Source organism: Danio rerio, chromosome 16 (assembly GCF_049306965.1).
Source record: "Danio rerio strain Tuebingen ecotype United States chromosome 16, GRCz12tu, whole genome shotgun sequence".
NCBI lineage: Eukaryota > Metazoa > Chordata > Actinopteri > Cypriniformes > Danionidae > Danio > Danio rerio.
The window spans coordinates 26,410,399-26,430,067 of NC_133191.1; the positions used below are offsets into that span (position 1 = coordinate 26,410,399).

The 19,669-nt window shown below is 37.1% G+C and overlaps 3 protein-coding genes across 8 annotated transcripts; all 3 read left to right on the forward strand.

Annotated features, from left to right (window-relative positions):
- The first annotated feature begins 1,331 nt into the window (after window positions 1-1,331).
- On the forward strand, window positions 1,332-8,534 carry si:ch211-261d7.6. Of its 2 annotated transcripts, XR_012391634.1 has the most exons (3): window positions 1,332-1,761; window positions 3,011-7,520; window positions 7,696-8,534. XR_012391634.1 is itself a non-coding variant. In XM_017351498.4 (2 exons), exons 1-2 carry the CDS (start codon window positions 1,410-1,412, stop codon window positions 7,102-7,104), a joined length of 4,446 nt encoding a protein of 1,481 aa, XP_017206987.1. In that variant the 5' UTR covers window positions 1,332-1,409; the 3' UTR covers window positions 7,105-8,534. The 2 variants fall into 2 exon arrangements, 1 of the variants encoding a protein (XP_017206987.1); XM_017351498.4 differs by having other exon boundaries at window positions 3,011-8,534.
- Window positions 8,535-9,318: 784 nt separating this feature from the next.
- Window positions 9,319-14,528, forward strand: zgc:92590. 4 transcript variants are annotated; one of them, XM_073924907.1, is made up of 6 exons: window positions 9,319-9,390; window positions 11,337-11,467; window positions 11,756-11,912; window positions 12,140-12,399; window positions 14,075-14,211; window positions 14,302-14,528. In XM_073924907.1, the coding sequence occupies exons 2-6, from the start codon at window positions 11,428-11,430 to the stop codon at window positions 14,449-14,451; spliced, it is 744 nt and encodes a 247-aa protein (XP_073781008.1). In that variant the 5' UTR covers window positions 9,319-9,390; window positions 11,337-11,427; the 3' UTR covers window positions 14,452-14,528.
- Window positions 14,529-16,468: 1,940 nt separating this feature from the next.
- Window positions 16,469-19,665, forward strand: LOC103908930 (trypsin-2-like). Of its 2 annotated transcripts, none has more exons than XM_073924519.1 (5): window positions 16,469-16,726; window positions 18,381-18,534; window positions 18,669-18,919; window positions 19,011-19,147; window positions 19,220-19,660. In XM_073924519.1, the coding sequence occupies exons 1-5, from the start codon at window positions 16,717-16,719 to the stop codon at window positions 19,367-19,369; spliced, it is 702 nt and encodes a 233-aa protein (XP_073780620.1). In that variant the 5' UTR covers window positions 16,469-16,716; the 3' UTR covers window positions 19,370-19,660. The 2 variants fall into 2 exon arrangements, with proteins under 2 accessions (XP_073780620.1, NP_001373362.1); NM_001386433.1 differs by lacking the exon at window positions 16,469-16,726 and adding an exon at window positions 18,145-18,245 and having other exon boundaries at window positions 19,220-19,665.
- Window positions 19,666-19,669: the final 4 nt, after the last annotated feature.

Here is a 19,669-nt window from a genome sequence, read left to right on the forward strand (position 1 = left end):
GCTGGTGTCCTGCATATTTTGGTTTCAATTCCAATTAAATTGTTGAAGGACATTGGAGCTAAACTATGCAGGATATCGGCCCTTTAGAACCGAGTTTGAACACCCCTGGTTTAAGGTAAACATAATAAATTAAGATTGATCATTTTATTTTATTTAATACAGAATTTTGTCCTATTGTTATTTACAAGCAATATGATGATGGTCAGTTTGCAGGTTCATAATGACTGTGGAGTGTTTTAAAAGTAAAACATGTTAAAATGTATGTGTCCTTGAAAATAAAATATAACAAATTCTAAAACCATTTTAAATAATAATTAAGTATTTCAAATAGTAAAACAAAAATGTTAATCATGTGTATTAAAATATTTACATTTGTTTATTTTTTTTTTACTGTTGATAGTAATAATAAGTGAATGCAAGCATTTAACAAAATGCACACATTTGATCACTTTACCCCTGTAATACAACACAGTACCAGAAGAATATGCTGTTAAAACTATGTGTATTAAAACTGCAAGTCAGCAAAATGCCAGGATTTTACTACCAAGTATGTCTCTGGGCGGAATTGTGTATGCTCAAACTAGTTCATGGCTAGAGTTATTAGTGTTATCTAAAAAGTGTTTTGTTATTACTGTACGATCACACAGGCACACACATATATTTGGTGCAGCTGTAAAGACTTCTCAAAGGTTTTATTTGACTTAATGATTTTTATGTCCCTTAAAGCCAACTTTAAACATTCCTTCAGAAAATCCTCTGCTGTTCTTACATCTTTAGCCTAAATGTTAGCCATTTGAATTAGGTAGAAAGCATTAGGCTACTCTTCAAGTAGGGTAGTGAGCTGAAATCTGATCTTATATTTTTTTTATGATTCCTCATAATCTCATGATTCGTTGCGTTATCTTATATTTAAACACTGAACAGGAAAATAGTAAACGATTTGTATGTTATCATACTACCATTGCAATATCTTTACAAGTAACGCTAAATAAATCAAATGGACAGCATGTTCAAAAATCGCACAGTAAAAATAAAAAATAATAAAAAAATAAATAATCTTGTCTAAATGACCCGACAAATTATAAACAACGTCCGGGCCGCTAAGCCACGCCCATTTTTACATGTAGCTTTATTATTACGAAACACTTCATAAACGTTACATGTTGAAATAAATGTAACGTTACATAGTATAATAATCACCTGGTTTTCATACATAGCTTATATGTGATGTTCATGCCACAGCTTAGTGGTTCAGGCAGACTTTGCTTGCTAACCCCCCTGGAGCCAGAGGGAACGTAGCCTAATTAATATTCATGAGATAAGCTTTCGCCATAGTAGGATTCGAGGGTTTGCCTCCCCCCAACATCAACTCTCCCCTTTACCGCGAAAAGTGCGCTGCCTTCCACATTATGGCTGCGGTTAATTCTGCAGAGGAGTGCAATTTGCAGTCAAATAAAGACAGTTTGTCCCCTGAATATAAGAATGTCGCGGCCCAGAAGATGAATATCGATCCAGTGAGCAATAGCAAAGACAGCAATGCTAAAAACACAAACGGAGAAATGGCATATAGTCCCGCTGGCCTTGCGTTCAAAGCCCAGGACCACGCCGACGCTGCTGCAGTTTCAGCCGTGAAGATTAAAGTAGAGCAGGCGGAGGAAGACGAGTGTGTAATTGTACATGTGGACGAGGCTGAGGACGCAGATGTGGCTGTTATGTCTACCAGTAAACGAGACTCGTCTGCGAGAGGTGAAAGTGTCGAGGGTAAGCAACTTTGTGTTGTTGTTGTTGTTGTTGACAGCGTCTCTGACTGTAACCTCGGTCAGTTATGTTTTACCTTAAAATCATGTCAAGCTGGAAAATAATATCAGCCCCAAAATAATTTCACCTCACAATTTAAACATCTGAATATCCACAACCCACAATATGTTTTGTCATCATGTAGTATTGCATAATAAAGTCTTGCATCTAACTATTTATCTAAAACAGCTGGAATCGTTTTGAACGTTAGTATCACGAGTCATCACGGGAAAGGCAAAACAGCAGCAACTGTACAATATGACCACGAGGAATTTCTGTTTCAGACATGTCCTGCTTGCTGGCTGTCATGATTCCTTAGAATAGGGTTGGCTAATTTTGGCTGACACAAAGGCGAGGGTTTAATTTAAGACCAAAAGACTTTTTGAAAACCAATTGTGCAGTCATTGTATTTGGCTGCTCGTTCATAAAATCTGCTCCATCTTAAATTAGATAGAAATAACACTGACTTGTCAGTAGATGGCAGGCTTTACTTGCACATTGCATGTGTGAAATAACATAAATAAATAATATGAAATATTGTTTTAAATCACAGTGTTTGCACGTCTCAAAGTATCTTTGCAATATATTTGGGATTTTTAACATTTTACAAATGTATTAATAAAGCTTGTTGAACTAGGCTTTTGACACAATTTAATGTGGAACTAGTAAATGGAGTAAGACTGAATTGTTCTGCCGTTGCCTGGCAACAGATCATTTAATCAAAGCTTATGTTGATGAACTATATTTACAGTTCTGCAAAAACATTCAGATCATTGTACTGTAGATTTTTAATATTTTAGTATTTTATGCTGTTCTCATAAAAACCTTTAGTTGCGTTTTTCCACTTTAAGTTTATTATAGGTTTTCTCCCATATAAATTGTTCAAACATAAAGATTTTTTGCAGTCGGTTTTATTTACAATTAGGTGTGGGCTGGTATAAGATTCTGACAGCATGAGATAACTTTGGATAAAAAATATTGTAGTATTATGATTATTGGTCTAAAATAAGTTCTTTTTAAATGTCTGGGTAAAAAGAAACAACTTATTTCTCCATTGAATGTACATACTGTTGCCCTAAAAAACTAAAAACAATAGTTGTGAAAAACATGTAATAATCTTACACATACCTTAAGCCCTGCTCACACTGTGAGATTTCTATCCTGTAGCAACAGGAGTCACCCTGACCTCTCTTTTTTTCTCTTTCTATATTAGGAGATTGGCCATTTCGCTGTGAGGATTGTAGTGAGGCCTTTGGGAATGAGGAGGATTACCTAGAGCATCGCAGTGAGCATATCCACGATGGCCCAATAGTCTGCCTGGACACTGATTCGCAATGGGATCACCTGCTCATCTCGACAGATGGAGGTCGGAGAACATTATTCTGTGGTCTGTGCGGACAGAAGTTTTCAAGCTCAAAAGGTTTTTTCAACCATCAAATGAAACACCGTAATCAAGCCATTAAACGCGAAACGGGTAACAGCTTTAGTGCAGCGCGGCAGAAGATTTTTGAATGCAAAGTTTGTGGCAAAACTTATTCCACTATTGGTCAGTGTCTCAACCACGAGCGCTCACATAAACAGGCTTCAAAGTCTGTTTTTCATCAGATTGCTCACTTAAAGAAAAAGTCATTTCAATGCCCGACCTGTGGACGCTGTTACTCTCGGGCTTCGGCTCTTGACGCACATCGCCGTTGTCATGAGGTAAAGCTGGTAAAATCAAAAACCTTCGAAACTGAGAAAACTATGTCGCTTAATGAAGCTTCGGCTCAAGATCAGAACAATGGTACCAGCTCTGAACAGACAGAGGAGCAAGAGCAAAAGGTTTTTCAGTGCTTTTGTGGCAGATCTTTCCGTACTATGTGTGGCCTCGGGACGCACCAGAGGTTCTCAACCAGCTGTTCAGATGGAAAGGTGAAGGAGGAAATTAAGCATCCGTTTGTCTGCTCTGAATGTGGTAAGACCTTCATTAGTTCTGTGGCTCTGCTGTGCCACCAGCGTTGGCATAAAAGACGGGAGCAACTTGTCTGCAATAACCAGTCATATAAATGCTCAGAGTGCGGCAGGGTCTTCACCTCGCTCACATTCTACAATAAGCATCAGCGTCTGGCACACAGTGAAGAGCAGGCAGCAAAATCTTTCCTTCATCAAGTTATTCAGCTCAAGAAGAAAGCTTTTGAGTGTCAGCAGTGTGGTCGCCGGTTCTCGCGAGCATCAGCACTGCAGTCACATCAGCTCTGTCATACTGACGCCTTCTTTGACATCATGGAGAAGAAGCCTGAGATGAGCACCGCCATTCACACTGTGAAAATCCAGGAGGACCATGTTGACAGTGTTGTTTTTCAGGCTCAGGACATCTCGGACGTTCAAGTTCAAGAGAAAGATATTAACTGTAACAACACAGTAGAGGAGCATAACGCTGTAGATGCTGATTATGAAGTTGTCCATATCACATCTTCAGATGATTCTGAGAGCACACAGGATCCAAATCCTGATCTTGAGTTAGTTTGCGAATCAGACCAAGAGGAGAAAGATGACTTGAGTTTGACAGCTGAATCCACATCGTCCTTGCCATTAAATCCAGCGATTGATGTTAAAATTGTGCAGATTGATTATGAGCATTTAAATGAGGAACCATTTATGAATGCAGAACTGATGAGCAAAAGCCATCCTCGAGTGGCAAAGTATAATTGTCCACACTGTGACAGAAAGTTTTTCAAGGCTTCGTCCTTGCGCTGTCACGTACTTTGGCACAAAAGGTCCATGAGAAAAAAAGCAGAGTGGCAGAAATTTGACATTTTGTCACCAACTAAGAAGGTACTTTTAACATGTGAGGTTTGTGGCCATGAAAGTCCTTCCAAGAGTGCTCATTACTTTCACATGGGAAAGCATGACGATAAAGTAGCATGCAAGTCTATTTCCTACCAACTGGAAAATCTGCAGAAGAATAATATAAAATGTGAAGAGTGCGGCATGTGTTTTTCCAGACTGTCTGCTTTGCATTCTCACCAACAGCTTCACAGTGGCAAAAAGAAGCCCTTTGCTTGCTTGCAATGTGAAAGGAGCTATGCAACTGCAAGCGGTCTGTACAACCATCAGAAAGTTTGCTGTGGTGGCGCCAAAGATGAAATGACAAAACATTTCAACCCGACCAAAACACTTTTGGGCCCAAAGGTTCATCACTGTAAAAAGTGTGGTAAAGGTTTTTGGTCTATGGGAGCCTTCTGTCATCACAAACAAAACAACTCAGAGTGTGCAGATGTTGAGACGAGGCCCGCCAGTGCGGGCGCCACTGAGAATGGCCACATACGACGCAAAAAACGGGGTCGTAGGGGTGGTTATAAAAAAGTGCACCCAATGAATTCAAAAGTAGAACATAAATGTGAGGTGTGTGGAAAATCATACCACATGCTGGCTTGTTTTCTTAAACACAAGCTTGTCCATGATGCTCAAGGTCTTCGACCTGCAGTCAAATCATTTGACTATCAAGTTCAACAGCTGAAAAAGAACTCCTACCAATGTCCCGACTGTGGAAAAGTTTTCTCCCGTGCAATGGCCCTCCAGTTTCATATGAAAAGTCATGGCTTTGAGACTGGCCTTCCTGTGACTGACCCTGGTTCATCTGAGCGACCCCAATGTCTAACATGCTATTCTTTTTTTGCGTCTGAGTCGCTACTGCAGGATCATCAGAAACACTGTTTAAAACCAGAGGACAATGTGGAATCTTCACAGGAACATGAGAAAGTGGGAACAGAAATACAAGATGCATCTTCGCAGAAATCTGAAGATGTTAGTGAAATGTCTCCTTCAGCCGTTTCTGATAAAGAACAGAAAGCACCTTCAGCTTCAAATATGAAATACAAATGTAAGGACTGTAGTAGGAGCTTCTCTGTAATTGGTGCTCTGAACTTTCACAAGCGAATTCATCGCAAAGGTCACCAGTCTAAAAAGATGAAATCTTATCCGGTAAAGCCGTTGAAGCTTAGCAAAGTAAAAGCAGAGAAGTGTTCAGCAAAATCACCTTTTGTTTGTGCTGAATGTGGAAGACATTTTAGGACCAATTCCGCTCTTGGCACACATAAGCGATGGCACAAAGACAAAAAATTTGCCAAATATCTCTCAAAGACCAATACGGTGCGCTCAAGGAAAAGTATGGACGGTGGACCTTATTTATGCAATTTGTGCGGGAAAGGATTCTTCTACCTTTGTGTTCTTCGTCGACATCAATTGCATCATCCTCCCATGGAGGCTCAACCCCAAAAAGACAATGAAGTTGCTGAATCAAAAGATCTTTATACTTGTCCAGATTGTCAGATGTCTTTCTCAACTGGGTCTCTGCTAACAACTCACTTTGCAGATCATCACAGCAAGAACACTGAGACTGAGAAACAGTCAGAAAATGTCCCTACAGAAGAGTTGGGTTCCCCCATCAAACAATCATACGCATACAAAGCAGATATTACCAAAACAGAGAAGACTAAGGTGCAGCACTATCAATGCCCCCACTGTCCTAAGAGCTTCTTGAACATACGCGGCCTCCGTGCGCACAAGTGGCAGAAACACGACAAGGTTAGCGAACAAGCCACAGTGTCTCAAGAAGAACCCTTGGCATATGCAAAGCCCATTGCTTCTTGTGAAGTGCCAAAGAAGAAAGAGCTGAAACCATATACTGAAGAGGAATCTGTACAGAGCAGTCGAAACGTGGAGCTCACTAAATGTTTGTTCAGGTGCAATAAATGTGCAAAATCTTTTCCCAGTGAGGATCAGTTAAACGCTCATAAGGAGGTGGCAAAGACTCGTCCGCACTGCTGCACTCTTTGCTGTCGCGGCTACTGGACTGAAAACCAGCTGCAACAGCATCTTGCATGGCACAATGAAGTACGTCAGCGTCTGCCAACTGAACTGCGGTACAGACTGAGTGCTTCCATAGCACCTGGACCTTCAGACAACCTGCAGACTTTCTCACAAAGATCGGAGTCTATCGTAGACCTCGTAAGTTCACAAGCTAATAGTCATAAATGTCTGCTCTGTGGAAAAACGTTTCTGTCACCTCGTGCGTTGCAGCAGCACCAGACTCTTCACATAAACGAGAAACCGAAACATAGTTCGTCGTGTTCACAGACCTTTACTGACCTCAAGAGTTTTACTGACCACCATCAAGAGTGCTTAGGTGGTAAAGAGCAAAAAGACAGTAACTCTGCTCCGTCAGAAAGAGATATTTCAGACCTGACTTGCACAGAGTGTGGGATTTACTTCAAGCAGGAAACTGAACTGCATCAGCATTATATTGAACATGCACAGGGGCTCTAAATTGCATTAAAGTGGACAAAAATTCTTTGGTACGTTGTTTGATGCATCTGCACTGATTTTATTTTGGTTTTGTTACCTGCTGTAAATGCTAACATACAGAAGAGTGACTGTATGTCTCGAAGAGAAAAGGGTCAGCTTTTAAATTTGTACAATTCTGCTGTAGTGGAAGATTTCTCTTGTATTCAGAGTATTATTACAGATACTCTAAACCAGGGGCGCCCAAACTCAGTCCTGAAGGGCCGGTGTCCTGCATAGTTTAGCTCCAACTTCCTTCAACACACCTGCCTACAAGTTTTTGTACACCTAGGAAGAGCTTGATTAGCTGGTTCAGGTGTGTTTTATTGGGATTGGAACTAAAATATGCAGGACACCGGCCATCCTGGACCGAGTTTGGCCACCTATGCTCTAAACCAGGGGTTCTCAAACTCGGTCCTGGAGGTCTGGTGTCCTGCAGATTTTAACTTCAACTTGCCTCAAAACACCGGCAAGGATGTTTCTAGAAAGCCTACGAAGAGCTTGATTAGCTAGCCCAGGAGTGTCTGGTTGGAGTTGGAGCTAAAATCTGCAGGACACTGAACCTCCAGGACCTAGATTGAGAAATCCTGCTCTAAAACATAGGTCTCAAACTTGATTGACGATCGCAGCTCTGCACAGTTTTGCTCCAACCTTAATCAAAGCTGATAGCTGATCCAACTAATCGAGGTGTTCAAGACTACTAAAGACTATTAAACAGGTGTGAGTTGGAGCTGGTTGGAGCTAAACTATGCAGAGCTGCGGCACTCCAGGAACTGAGTTTGAGACCATTGCTCTAAACCAAACAGTGGGTTCTTCAATTACTTATACATGAGTTGAAAAATTTCTTTTATTCCCTTTACAATATTATGAGATCTCTGCAAGTGATCATTGTGTACCTCAGATATGTTTTGATGTTTATGGGGTTTTAAAAATATATTTTCCCCCTGTTGCTTTCTGTATTTTGAAAGAGTATTTAATTTAAACTATCAAGGTGTTGCTTAGATATTTGATGTACATGCTATTTAAAATGAGTTTTTGTGAGGATTACAGCTTCAACCTTTTGTTTGGTCATGGTGAATTTGTCATTTGCACAGCATCTGTTCATGTCAGTATCATCATTCCTCATTTTACAGTTAAATGTACAAATATGTTCATCTTTTGTACCAAGTTTATGTTCCTCTTAAAATAAGTCTGTACAGAGAATTGTTTCCTTGCTAAATATAATAACGCTATGTGCTTGTGGAAATGCCCTTCAGTCATGCTAATGACACTGAGAATGTATGAATAAGATGTGGAATCATAAATAAGCGAATCGCTTAAAGTTAAAATGTTATATGAGTATAATGTTTTTGTATCTTGGATGGCTGTGAGGGTTTAGATTCTGATTTGTTAATAAATGGCAGTCTTTCAATATACTTATAAAGTTGATTTGTTTTCAAAACTATTGAGATTAGCCAGATATTAAACACTATATTACTTGACTTTAAAAATATGCATGTGTTCAGATGGAAGAGGACCTTTAATGATAATATTGGTGGACATTTAGGGATATAGTCCACCCCAACAAATATTTACTTGTGATTCCAAACTTAATTGAGTTTCTTTCTTCTCCAAACACTAAAGAATATATATATATATATATATATATATATATATATATATATATATATATATATATATATATATATATATATATATTTTTTTTTTTTTTTTTTTTTTTTTTTTTTTTTTTTTTTTTTTAAGAAAGCTGAAAAACATTGACTTACATTGTAGGAAAAACAAATACTAAAGAACTCAATGGTTTCCAGCTTTCTTTACAATATTTTCTTTTGGGTTCAACAGAAGAAGGAAACTCTTTAAGGTATGAAACAAGTAAAGGGTGTGTAAATAATGACAGAGTATTCAGTTTTGGGTGAACTATTGCTTTAAACTTGCATTGATGTATCATCAAACTTTAGACCTCAAGAAGTTTTTAACTGCACTGAAACATCGACAGAGTGTGGTCATCTTAGGTGATCACACCAAAATACTGTACATATTCTTGTTGGCTGATAGATACAGTGTGTGCTTAAATGCCTTAAATGATTTATGTTTTGAGACGAGCATTGTCTCACTAATTGAGAGATGTTTAGTGTTGCTTTTAATAGGATTGATTGTACTTTCCCCAACTTGCTTTTGTTGGTTTTCCAATAATTACAGGTTTAAACGTGTACCCTTGTTTAAAAAACAGTGAATGTAGACATGGACTAAGAAACTGTCTTTAATTAAAAGGTTAGAATTTCCTTGAATAATTGTCTGCTTATTATTTTGTCATGTAGATCGGCTTTATTCATGTTGCTATGTGTCCTTATCTTTTTAATATGCTGACTATGCAGTTAATGTCTGAATTATTAGTCCTCCTGTTTATGTTTTCCCCCAATTTCTGTTTAACAGAGAGAAGATTTCTTCAACACATTTCTAAACATAATTGTTTTAACAACTCATCTATAATTACTGATTTATTTTGTCTTTGCCATGATGACAGTAAATAATATTTTACTAGATATTTTTCAAGACACTTGTATACAGCTTAAAGTGACTTAACTAGGTTAAATTACATTAACTAGGAAGGTTAGGGTAATCAGGCAAGTTGTTGTATAAGGATGGTTTGTTCTGTAGACTATCGAAAAAAATATATAGCTTAAAAAAGCTAATAATATTATTAATTAAAAACTGCTTTTATTCAAGCCGAAATAAAACAAATAAGACTTTCTCCAGCAGAATTATCAGACATAATGCGAAAAAATTTTCTTGCTCAAATATTTCCCAAATATCATTTGGGAAATATTTGAAAAATTCAAAGGGGAGCTAAAAATTCAGAATTCAACTGGATGCATAAATGATGAACCTTTAACACACTGGTGACAGAAATATACTTAAATACAATTTTTGTCCTTTAGACAAAATTATTTTAGAAATATAATAGTGCTTTTTTAATCACGTCATCAGAAAGGGATAGTGACATGCATTAACCTGATTCATTTCTTCTGTTAGCAGTTTTTATTTAATGGATTCTACATTCAACCTATAGCTGGAAAAAAACATATGTAGTATTTGATTCTAAATTAATACTTATAGTTTTATTGGAGGGACAGTTTTTGTAAAATGTCTTCATTTGCACTGTGAATGTTTGAATAAATGTTGTATGGGTGTGGAACCTTTAAAATAATCAGATTGCTATTTTGACAGAAACATTTTAATCCAAAAAGTGATGTGTTTCTGGGATAACTTGAAGCCTTATGCTGAATTACATTTTTAATGTTTATTTAAAAAAATGGGTTAGAGTAGAGCTGCTCCCTGAATAAGCAAATGGGTTTGGAACAGTGTGATAGGGAGAAAATTAAGATAGAATTGACCTTTTGGTGTGAACTAGTCATTTAACACAGCAACTTAATATGTATTTAACAATGTTTAAGTTAATAAAGTGAGACTCAATAACACCAAGATTGATTTGCTGTTAAAATCATATATTTGGGACTTTAAGTTTATCTCTAATTGCTGCGATACCACAAAACTCTTCTGAAATTTTAGTATAAATAGCTAAAGAATAAAAAGAAAATTACACTTTGAAGCATTAATCTATTAAATTTGAGAAGATGATTTTATCATCACATCCACATCCACAGTACCTTCAGCATCTTGACTCGTATATTGAATATCAGTGTATAAATTGGGGAGAACTAAAACGGTTGGAGTCTGTCTTTTAAAAAAGATATCTAGGTGATTGTAACAAATAATGTTTAAGTATTTTTACTCTGTTTATTTTTGAAATTTGTATGATGTTGGTTTAAACACTAACGGCTTGTCTTGTGGACATTTGGACACTTTGTACTTAAATTGAGAAACGGAGTGTTTTAGGTACACTGTTATCTGATAGGCCTTAGTTTAGTAAGAAATGGATTGACACCCACATGTATCACTGTTTTAAACTCACTGTAATGACCTTGACCTGATGCTGGCTTCCTTCTAGACTTTAAGGCATGCCTTTACATTTTTAAAAGTTTTAAATTTGTACTTCACTAAAACATAAAAGCTATTTTAATGTAACCTGATGTTCGTTAACTACCTTAGATTCATGGAAACACAGTTCATGGAAAACAGTGTGATAAGAGCTGTTGTCTCAAATGTTCATTTTCTCTTCTAAATCATTTGACAGGATTTCATTGGCTGATTTGTAGGTATCGATGTTAAATCGGTCATTTAAAAACAGCTTTGCGGATGATTTCTGTCTAAAGCTGTGTGTGAACTGTCCTCTTCTCCTTCACTGCAATGAAGATGATTGTGTTCGCTTTGCTGGTCCTGGCTGTGGGTATGTAATATGTATATTTTTATTAGTTATTATGTCATCTGATTCTAACTTATTTGTAATATCCTTATTCTTTTAACTTTTTGACCAACATGATCTTAATCAAGTCATAATAAAATGAGTTTATTTCAGTTATTTTAATCTGACTGAGTCTCATCAAAATAACCAGATATAGCAAATATTAATAAACACCATTAATAAATCAGTTATTCACTCTATAATATTTAAACTGTGATTTGTTTTGCTTTGTCTTGCACGCTTTATATATAATTAAATGTCATGTTTGTGAAGCTTGCAGTGCAGATGATAAAATCATTGGCGGTTATGAATGTTCACCCAACTCGCAGCCCTGGCAAATCTACTTGACTTATGATAACGGTCAGCGCTGGTGTGGAGCATCTCTGATTAATGATAGATGGGCCGTTTCTGCTGCTCACTGCTATCTTGTGTGAGTATATCATGCTTTTATTTTAAAGGTAATATTAAGCTGTCACGTGAATAATGTTACACTAAATTAGACATTCGTAAAATATGAGCTGCAGGATTTGCTGTAAAGAAAAAAGTTACAATTCTGTAATAAATATAACAGTAGAATCACTTTAGATTGTTCATTGATGTTATGTTGCTGATGAAAGTTTTAATATGCACATTTATGAATGGGTTTCTGTCAAATAGAGCTAATCGTCTTACTGTCCATCTGGGAGAGCACAACGTAGCTGTCGAAGAAGGCACAGAGCAGCGGATCAAGGCAGAGAAAGTGATCCCTCACCCGAAATACAATGATTATACATTGGACAATGACTTCATGCTGATCAAGCTGAAAGAGCCTGCCGTTTTCAACCAGTACGTTCAGCCCATTCCTCTGACGACCAGCTGTTCTTCTGAAGGAGAGCAGTGCTTGGTTTCTGGATGGGGGAATCTGATCAACACTGGAGGTGATCATTATAAAAGTCTTTGTGTGTGTGTGTGTGTATGTGTGTTGGTCTGTGTAATAGTTGAGAATTTTCAGCAACATTTTTACATTAATTCCTTTAGCAGATATTTTTATCCCATATGAGAATAAAAATAAGCACTTCAAATCACCAGAAAGCGGCAATATATGGATGCCATGTCAAGTTTTAAAATAGCTAAGCATGTTTTTAATTTTATTAATTGAGTTTTTGTAACCCGAGTGTTTGTAGGAAAGTGTCTGGTGCGTATAGAGATTGTTAGGAAAGAGTGTATTGCACAACGTTGTCTCAGAAACACGGACTGTAAGTGTCTGGAGCATTTGAAGAGGAAAGGGTGCGCCTCCTACAGGTGTTTGTCAAGTCCATTAATCTCCATGAAGCACACTCTGTGCTTTCTCTCTAGTTTACAGTGATATGCCAGTACTGGGTGAAAAGTTACGCCAAAAATACACTACCTGACAAAAGTTTTGTGGTCGAACCCAGTTAAAAGAGCAACAAAAATAACTGACTTCTAGTTGATCATTTGGAAAAGTGGCAGAAGGTTGATTTTTCTGATGAATCATCTGTTGAACTGCATCCCAATCATCACAAATACTGCAGAAGACCTGTTGGAAACTGCAAGGACCAAAGATTCTTACAGAAATCAGTCAAGTTTGGTGAAGAAAAATATCATGGATTAGGGTTAGATTCAGTATGGGGGTGTGCAAGAGATCTGCAGAGTTGATGGCAACATCAACAGCCTAAGGTATTAGGACATTTGTGCTGCCTGTTACATTACAAACCACAGGACAGGGCAGATTCACATCAAAGTTCCTGAAAGCAAAGAAGGTCAAGGTGTTCCAGGATTGGCCAGCCCAGTCACCAGATATGAACATTATTGATCATGTCTGGGATAAGATAAAGGAGGAGCCATTGAAGATGAGTCCAAAGAATGTTGATGAACTCTGGGAGTCCTGCAAGAACACTTTATTCTTAAGTTATTCGAGTCATTGCAGAGATGTATGGATGCAGTCCTCCAAGCTCATGGGAGTCATACACAATATTAATGCTTTTTCCACTGCACCATGACTTTATATTCTATACTGTACATTATTTCTGTTAAGTGACAAGACCTTAATTTAAGCAAAGTCAGACCTTGCTGTCCTAATTAAATCATTAAAAATCAAGGTATGATCATATTTTATTCTGGTCAAATAAGCGTAATCTAGAGGTCTTTACCTTTTATATAAGCCACTTCTAATACTAAATGATCAACTAGAAGTCAAGTTATTTTTTGTTGTTTCTAAAACTTGGATAGGCGACAAGACTTTTGTCAGGTAGTGTAGACTACCAACATTTCCCCCCATTTTTAGTTTAGATGAGTTGATTTTAGTTGACAAAATTCACTGCGCAATTTGGCAAGTTGGAGCTGACAGGATTTCTTTGAAATGCCATGAAACAAGTCACTTCTTTGGTGTAGTTAGTTGGAAATATAAACGCAACATAGACCAAAGACATACCGTAGACCTGTTTCCTCTCATCATAGTCATGATTTTTGCCTATTACAGTTGCATACAAGTGTCAAATCATGGCTTGTAGTGGATCTTTGTTTGTTAGTGAGAAAGGCTATTAAAAGATTCAGCAGATTAACAGATTTTGATGCTTTTGACTGTTTTTCCAGTTGTCTATCCCGATGTGCTGCAGTGTTTGAACCTGCCTGTTCTGACAAGAGCCCAGTGTGAGGGTGCGTATGGATGGCAAATCACTAAAAACATGTTCTGTGCTGGATTCATGGAGGGAGGCAAAGACGCATGTCAGGTATCTCATTAATAAGGTCTTATTATTTATCTGGGTTACATATTTTCAAACCCAATCACACTTTCTTTTCATTTTCCAAACTTTTCTCAGGGAGATTCTGGCGGCCCTGTGATATGCAATGGTGAGCTGCGAGGGGTCGTTTCTTGGGGTTACGGCTGTGCTGATTCCGGCTATCCTGGGGTTTATACTGAGGTCTGCCGCTACACTGACTGGGTTGCGTCTACCATTGCAAACAACTAACTATTTCTCTATCCGATTGTGGCCATTTGATTACAAGTTAATTTTCTAAAAACATATTAAATTCAAATTGGAACCAACAGAAGTGTCTCGTCTGTGTTTTATATAAATATAATATATTTAAGGTTAATGTTGTTGCTCCCTGCCTAAAATGTAACTGCAATACTTGCTCAAGCTGCACACTAAATTGTAGAGATCCTGTAGTTCCTGTAAGGCTACAACTTGGACAAGGATCTTCACTAAACTGGGAGAGTCAAATCACTGTTCTGTTTGTTCACAATCATAGGCTTGTGTTATCAGAAATCTCAATGACCTCCATCAAGAGAGTTTATGCTTTAAAGAGGTTAACAAACAAATACACAGTTTGCCTTGCAGCAAGACAAAAACTGTACATCAAAGGAACAATACCCTCATTTTAAAAAGCATTTTACTTAGAGTTAAACGGTTGTTTAACCAGTTGTTTTGAATCCATTATGATTATTATTTCAGCAAAATAATCTAGGAACTTTGCATGATCTAGGTACAAGTATACATGATGTATGCTGTACAATGATATTACAGAGTGCTGTTACTAAGTTATCTAGCTGCATGGGGTCTATTTTCAGGTGTTGCATAATATCATTGCACCCGCTGCAGCCATGTTACGGCAGCATAGTTCCTTGATTGTTATGCTGGAATGAGAGTCTAATATGATTTACTAATTCCTGCTAAGTTAAATGTGCTTTATTTGGGTAAATGGATTCAAAATGGTAACACTGAACTGTTTAACTGTAGGTGACTTACCTATTTTCAAAAAAGGTAGAGTGTTTCTTTAAAGTCATCTGTGGTCATTTTCAGTACACTTGAAAATTGAGAGACTTGACACCAGTTGAGCTATTGAACTGGTATCTTTACATTTAGAAAATACTTCTAAAATGATTAATCAATCATGCTACACTGTTTAAAATGACTATTTAGATGCCTGAGAAAAACATTTAAACTCTAAATTCTTGCTGAATTGTTTGTTTACAGAAAGAAGCAGGGCTAACATCAGAGCAATATTACAGATGTCCATAAACCAATGAGTTTGTGTTTACAAAAGTGTCACTACGCAAAAGCTGTAATTGTGTTATTTCTTTTAAAGTCAGTAGATGTCTGCAATGAAACTGATGTTTCATAAGAATGCAGTTACATTTATGAGAGATAGTCATCCCAGTGGATCTGTGTCATTCATTTATTTAAGAACACGGATGATGAGGCACACAATAAGAATTCGAGAAAGCAGAGAGGTGGATCTGGAAAGGAAATGAATGATGCGAAGATTGATATACACTCATTTTTAGATATCATGTGCCCAAAACACTACTCGTATTGTGCAATACACAATGATGTATTTGATGAGTTTCCTGTTGTGCAGTTAGTTAATTATGACACGCAAGGCCATGAGATGCCTTTAAAATAGATCTAAACTGTAACTCTTGGTATAGATTTCTTTAGACCAATTGTGTTGTCATGTAAAGGTATATTTTCATCAATATTTGATATCATTTCTTCAAACTTTATCATCAAGGCCTTTACTTTTTCATGTTAATTACTTTTGAGTGAAAATTGCAGTAAGTGATGCATGTGTTTGTTAATTAGTACAAATCAGTACAATCAGTGTAAATCAGTACAATTGTGGTTCATTTTATTGCTATAAAATAGAATGAGGTGAAATATATTCAGGCTATCACATACATTCTGGTAATTCTTACATATTTTTATCTGTCTAAATATAGCCAGACTGATGGTAAATTGATGCTTATGTAAAGAGGAGTTTGCTGGTTTACTGATAGCAGTGTCATGTGTTAATGATAAGGAATGTTTATTCTTGTCATGTCAGGACAACAAAAGTTCAATGCAGGGAGGTCTTCATAATTCATCCCTATGTCAAACAAAGTACCAAATACAAGAGGAAATACAAACCCAAATCAGAAACAGTTAGGAGAGTGTGGAAACGAAAATAAACAATATAAAGGTCAACTTCATTTCATTTGTAAACATTCAGTCTTTCCTGTCATTCAGACCTGCAACACATTCCAAAAACAGCAGGGACATGAGTAGTTTAGGTGTTTCTCAACTGGGGGGTCGCAGGAACATTTTCAGTGGGTTGCTGAGTGTGTGGTCTAAAAAACAACAAAAGTTTCATTTTTAAACTTATTTTGCTTATATTGGACTTTTATTTTGAAATGCCCGTGCGACAACCATGCCGTTTGACATGTGAAATTTCATTTAATTACAGCAACAAATATGTCGAAGTGTAAGTATGACCTTGAATATGTAAAGTATGGATTTACATATATTGACAACAAAAAAGGATTAAAACCTCAGTGTGTCATATGTAGAGAGGTGCTTTCACAAGAGAGCATGAAACCTTTTAAATTAAAACGACATTTAGAAACCAATGATCCAGGCTGCAAACCTGTGGACTATTTTCAAAGACGACTCCAAAAGCTGAGGACATCACAAAAATGCCGAACATCTTTATGTTCAAAACAAGTACAGGCACTATGTATATCTTACTGTGCTCACCGTGTAGCAAAGCCCAAGAAAGCCCAGACAATAGCAGAAGAACAAATAACTGGTGATTATTATAAAAATGGTTATGATTATTTTAATCTTTTTACTTTAATTTGTTGGTTTGATCTGTTCAACAGGATCAGTGTTAACGTTTTATTAACAGTTCAGTTTAGTTAAAAGTAACTGACCTTTTCCTTACCCTAACCACTGTTTACGGTATTTGACGTTTTTACTCTGCAATATTTCTATAATTTGACACATTTTGTTAAATGACAGCAATAAAGTATTGTTTATTTGTACATCTTGGTGATTTTCTTATGATTTATCTGTCCCTACTTGTGTATGTTAACAAATGAATACAAATGAATTATAATTCCAAAAATAATCTGGACCAAAAAACAAAACAGGGGCTGGAATCTAGACTACTTTGCAAACCTTTGTCAAGTCAAGCAAAAACTGCACTGTTCCAAAAGGAAGCCATGTGTTAACAGTGTCCAGAAGAGCTGTCCACTTCTCTGGGCTCTGAGTTATCTGGGATACACCATGGAAATATGTACTGTGGTCAGATGAATTATTTCATGTATTTGGGGGAAGAAATAGACACCATGTGCTCCAGAACCAATAATGAAAAGGACTATCCAGAAAGTTACCAACAACAAATCCAAAAGCATGTCATGGTATGGGGTTGTGTCAGTGTCCTTGGCAAAGGTGACTTTCACTTCTTTAATGGCACCATTATTGCTGAAAAGTACATGGAGATTTTAGAGCACAACATTCTGCCTTCTTTTCCAGAGACGTTCATGAATATTTCACTAAGACAAAGCAAACGTTTTTAAACTAGTGCCAAGTCTTCCAAGTGTAAATTTGTCCTTTACAAATAAGAGCAGTGAAAGAACCTTCATTTTTATTTATTTGAATAGGAAAAAAAATCTGGTAAATTAATGAAGAAGATGACATCTGTATCACCTAACACTAGTGACAAAGTGTCATCAGATAAAAAAAACAAAAACGTGTAGCTAAGATGAGCAAGTAAACTGACCAGCTCAGGAAATGGAGGAGTACTGGGCGGGCTTTGGATGTGGGAGTCTGATCTTCATAATTTTTATATAAGCCATGCGACTGTCGACATTGGATATATGCTCATTGACTTTTGCACAAAGCCATTGAAGATTCAGCGGACTGAACAAAGTATTAATTTACATTCATCTTTTTCACTGCAATGAAGACTGTGGTGTTTGCTTTGCTTGTTGTGAATGTGGGTATGTAGATCTCTTTTATTGGACATCATTTATGTTCACTGTTAACGCTTCGTTACAGATACAGGTTACAGATACTAATTAATTATTTAATTGAAATTTAACAAATTTTCTTTACATTTATTTATTTTTCTGAAGCTTGTAGCCCGGTTGACAAAATCATTGGAGGTTATGAATGTCCTCCAAACTCACAGCCCTGGCAGATCTACATTACTAATGATGGGCAACGCTGGTGTGGAGCATCTCTGATTAACGAGAGCTGGGCCGTTTCTGCTGCTCACTGCAACATTGGGTGAGTAAACAGCCTCACATTTCATTCATTTATATATTTATGTGGAAAAAGTAGGTTAGTTATTCTCCTCTAAAATGTTCACCTGTTAGCACAATAATGCATGATTGTTAATCTGTAATTGTCGTTAAAAACAGAGCTAATCTTCTTACTGTCTACCTGGGAAAGCACAACATAGATGTTGTAGAAAAAACAGAGCAGCGGATCAGGACCGAGAAAGTGTTTCCTCACCCAGAATTTAAATTTCCTTCAGAGGACAATGACATCATGCTGATCAAGCTGAAAGACCCTGCAGTGTTCAACCAGTATGTTCAGCCGATTCCTCTGGCGACCAGCTGTTCTTCTGAAGGAGAGCAGTGCTTGGTTTCTGGATGGGGCTACACTGAAGGTGAGATGTCTCTTTTTCTAAATTACTTTCTGTAATAAGGTGATCTTATATTTGTAAAAGGTTAAATGTTTTTCATGTGTTCTTTTCTCAGTTGGTTTACCTTCTGTGCTGCAGTGTTTGGATTTGGCTGTACAGTCGAGACAGGAGTGTGAGCGTGTGTATAAAGATAAGTTTACTCAGAACATGCTCTGTGCTGGATTCATGGAGGGAGGAAAAGGCGTTTGTCATGTACGTCAATGGCTTATTCTGCATCTTCACATTTACATTAAGACATACCTTAATTCTCCCAACTTTTCTCAGGGTGACTCTGGTGGTCCGCTTGTGTGCAATGGTGAACTACGAGGAGTTGTTTCGTGGGGTGCAGGCTGTGCTGAACCAGGATATCCTGCAGTTTATGTTGAGGTCTGCCGTTACAGTGACTGGATCGCAACCACCATCGCAAATAACTAACTGTTTGTTCAGCTCATTTGGGCCTTCTGAAAGTATCTTTGATTAAACAGCTTTCTCAGCCTGCAACAAAACAAAAGTATTTCTGTTCTTATTTTATATGGACAACAGTTGCTATAATATAAAATATGTTTCTTGGGGCTACTACTGTGGTTTAAAAGAAAAACCTGAATATTTTGAGATATCTCGCTGCTTCTGCACAGACTAGGCTAATAGCATTGTAGCTAACTAACTATTTGTTTTTGCCTGGGTTTAATGTAATCCTAAAATATTTTAAATTAAATTCAGCTTGAAACTTGTCTT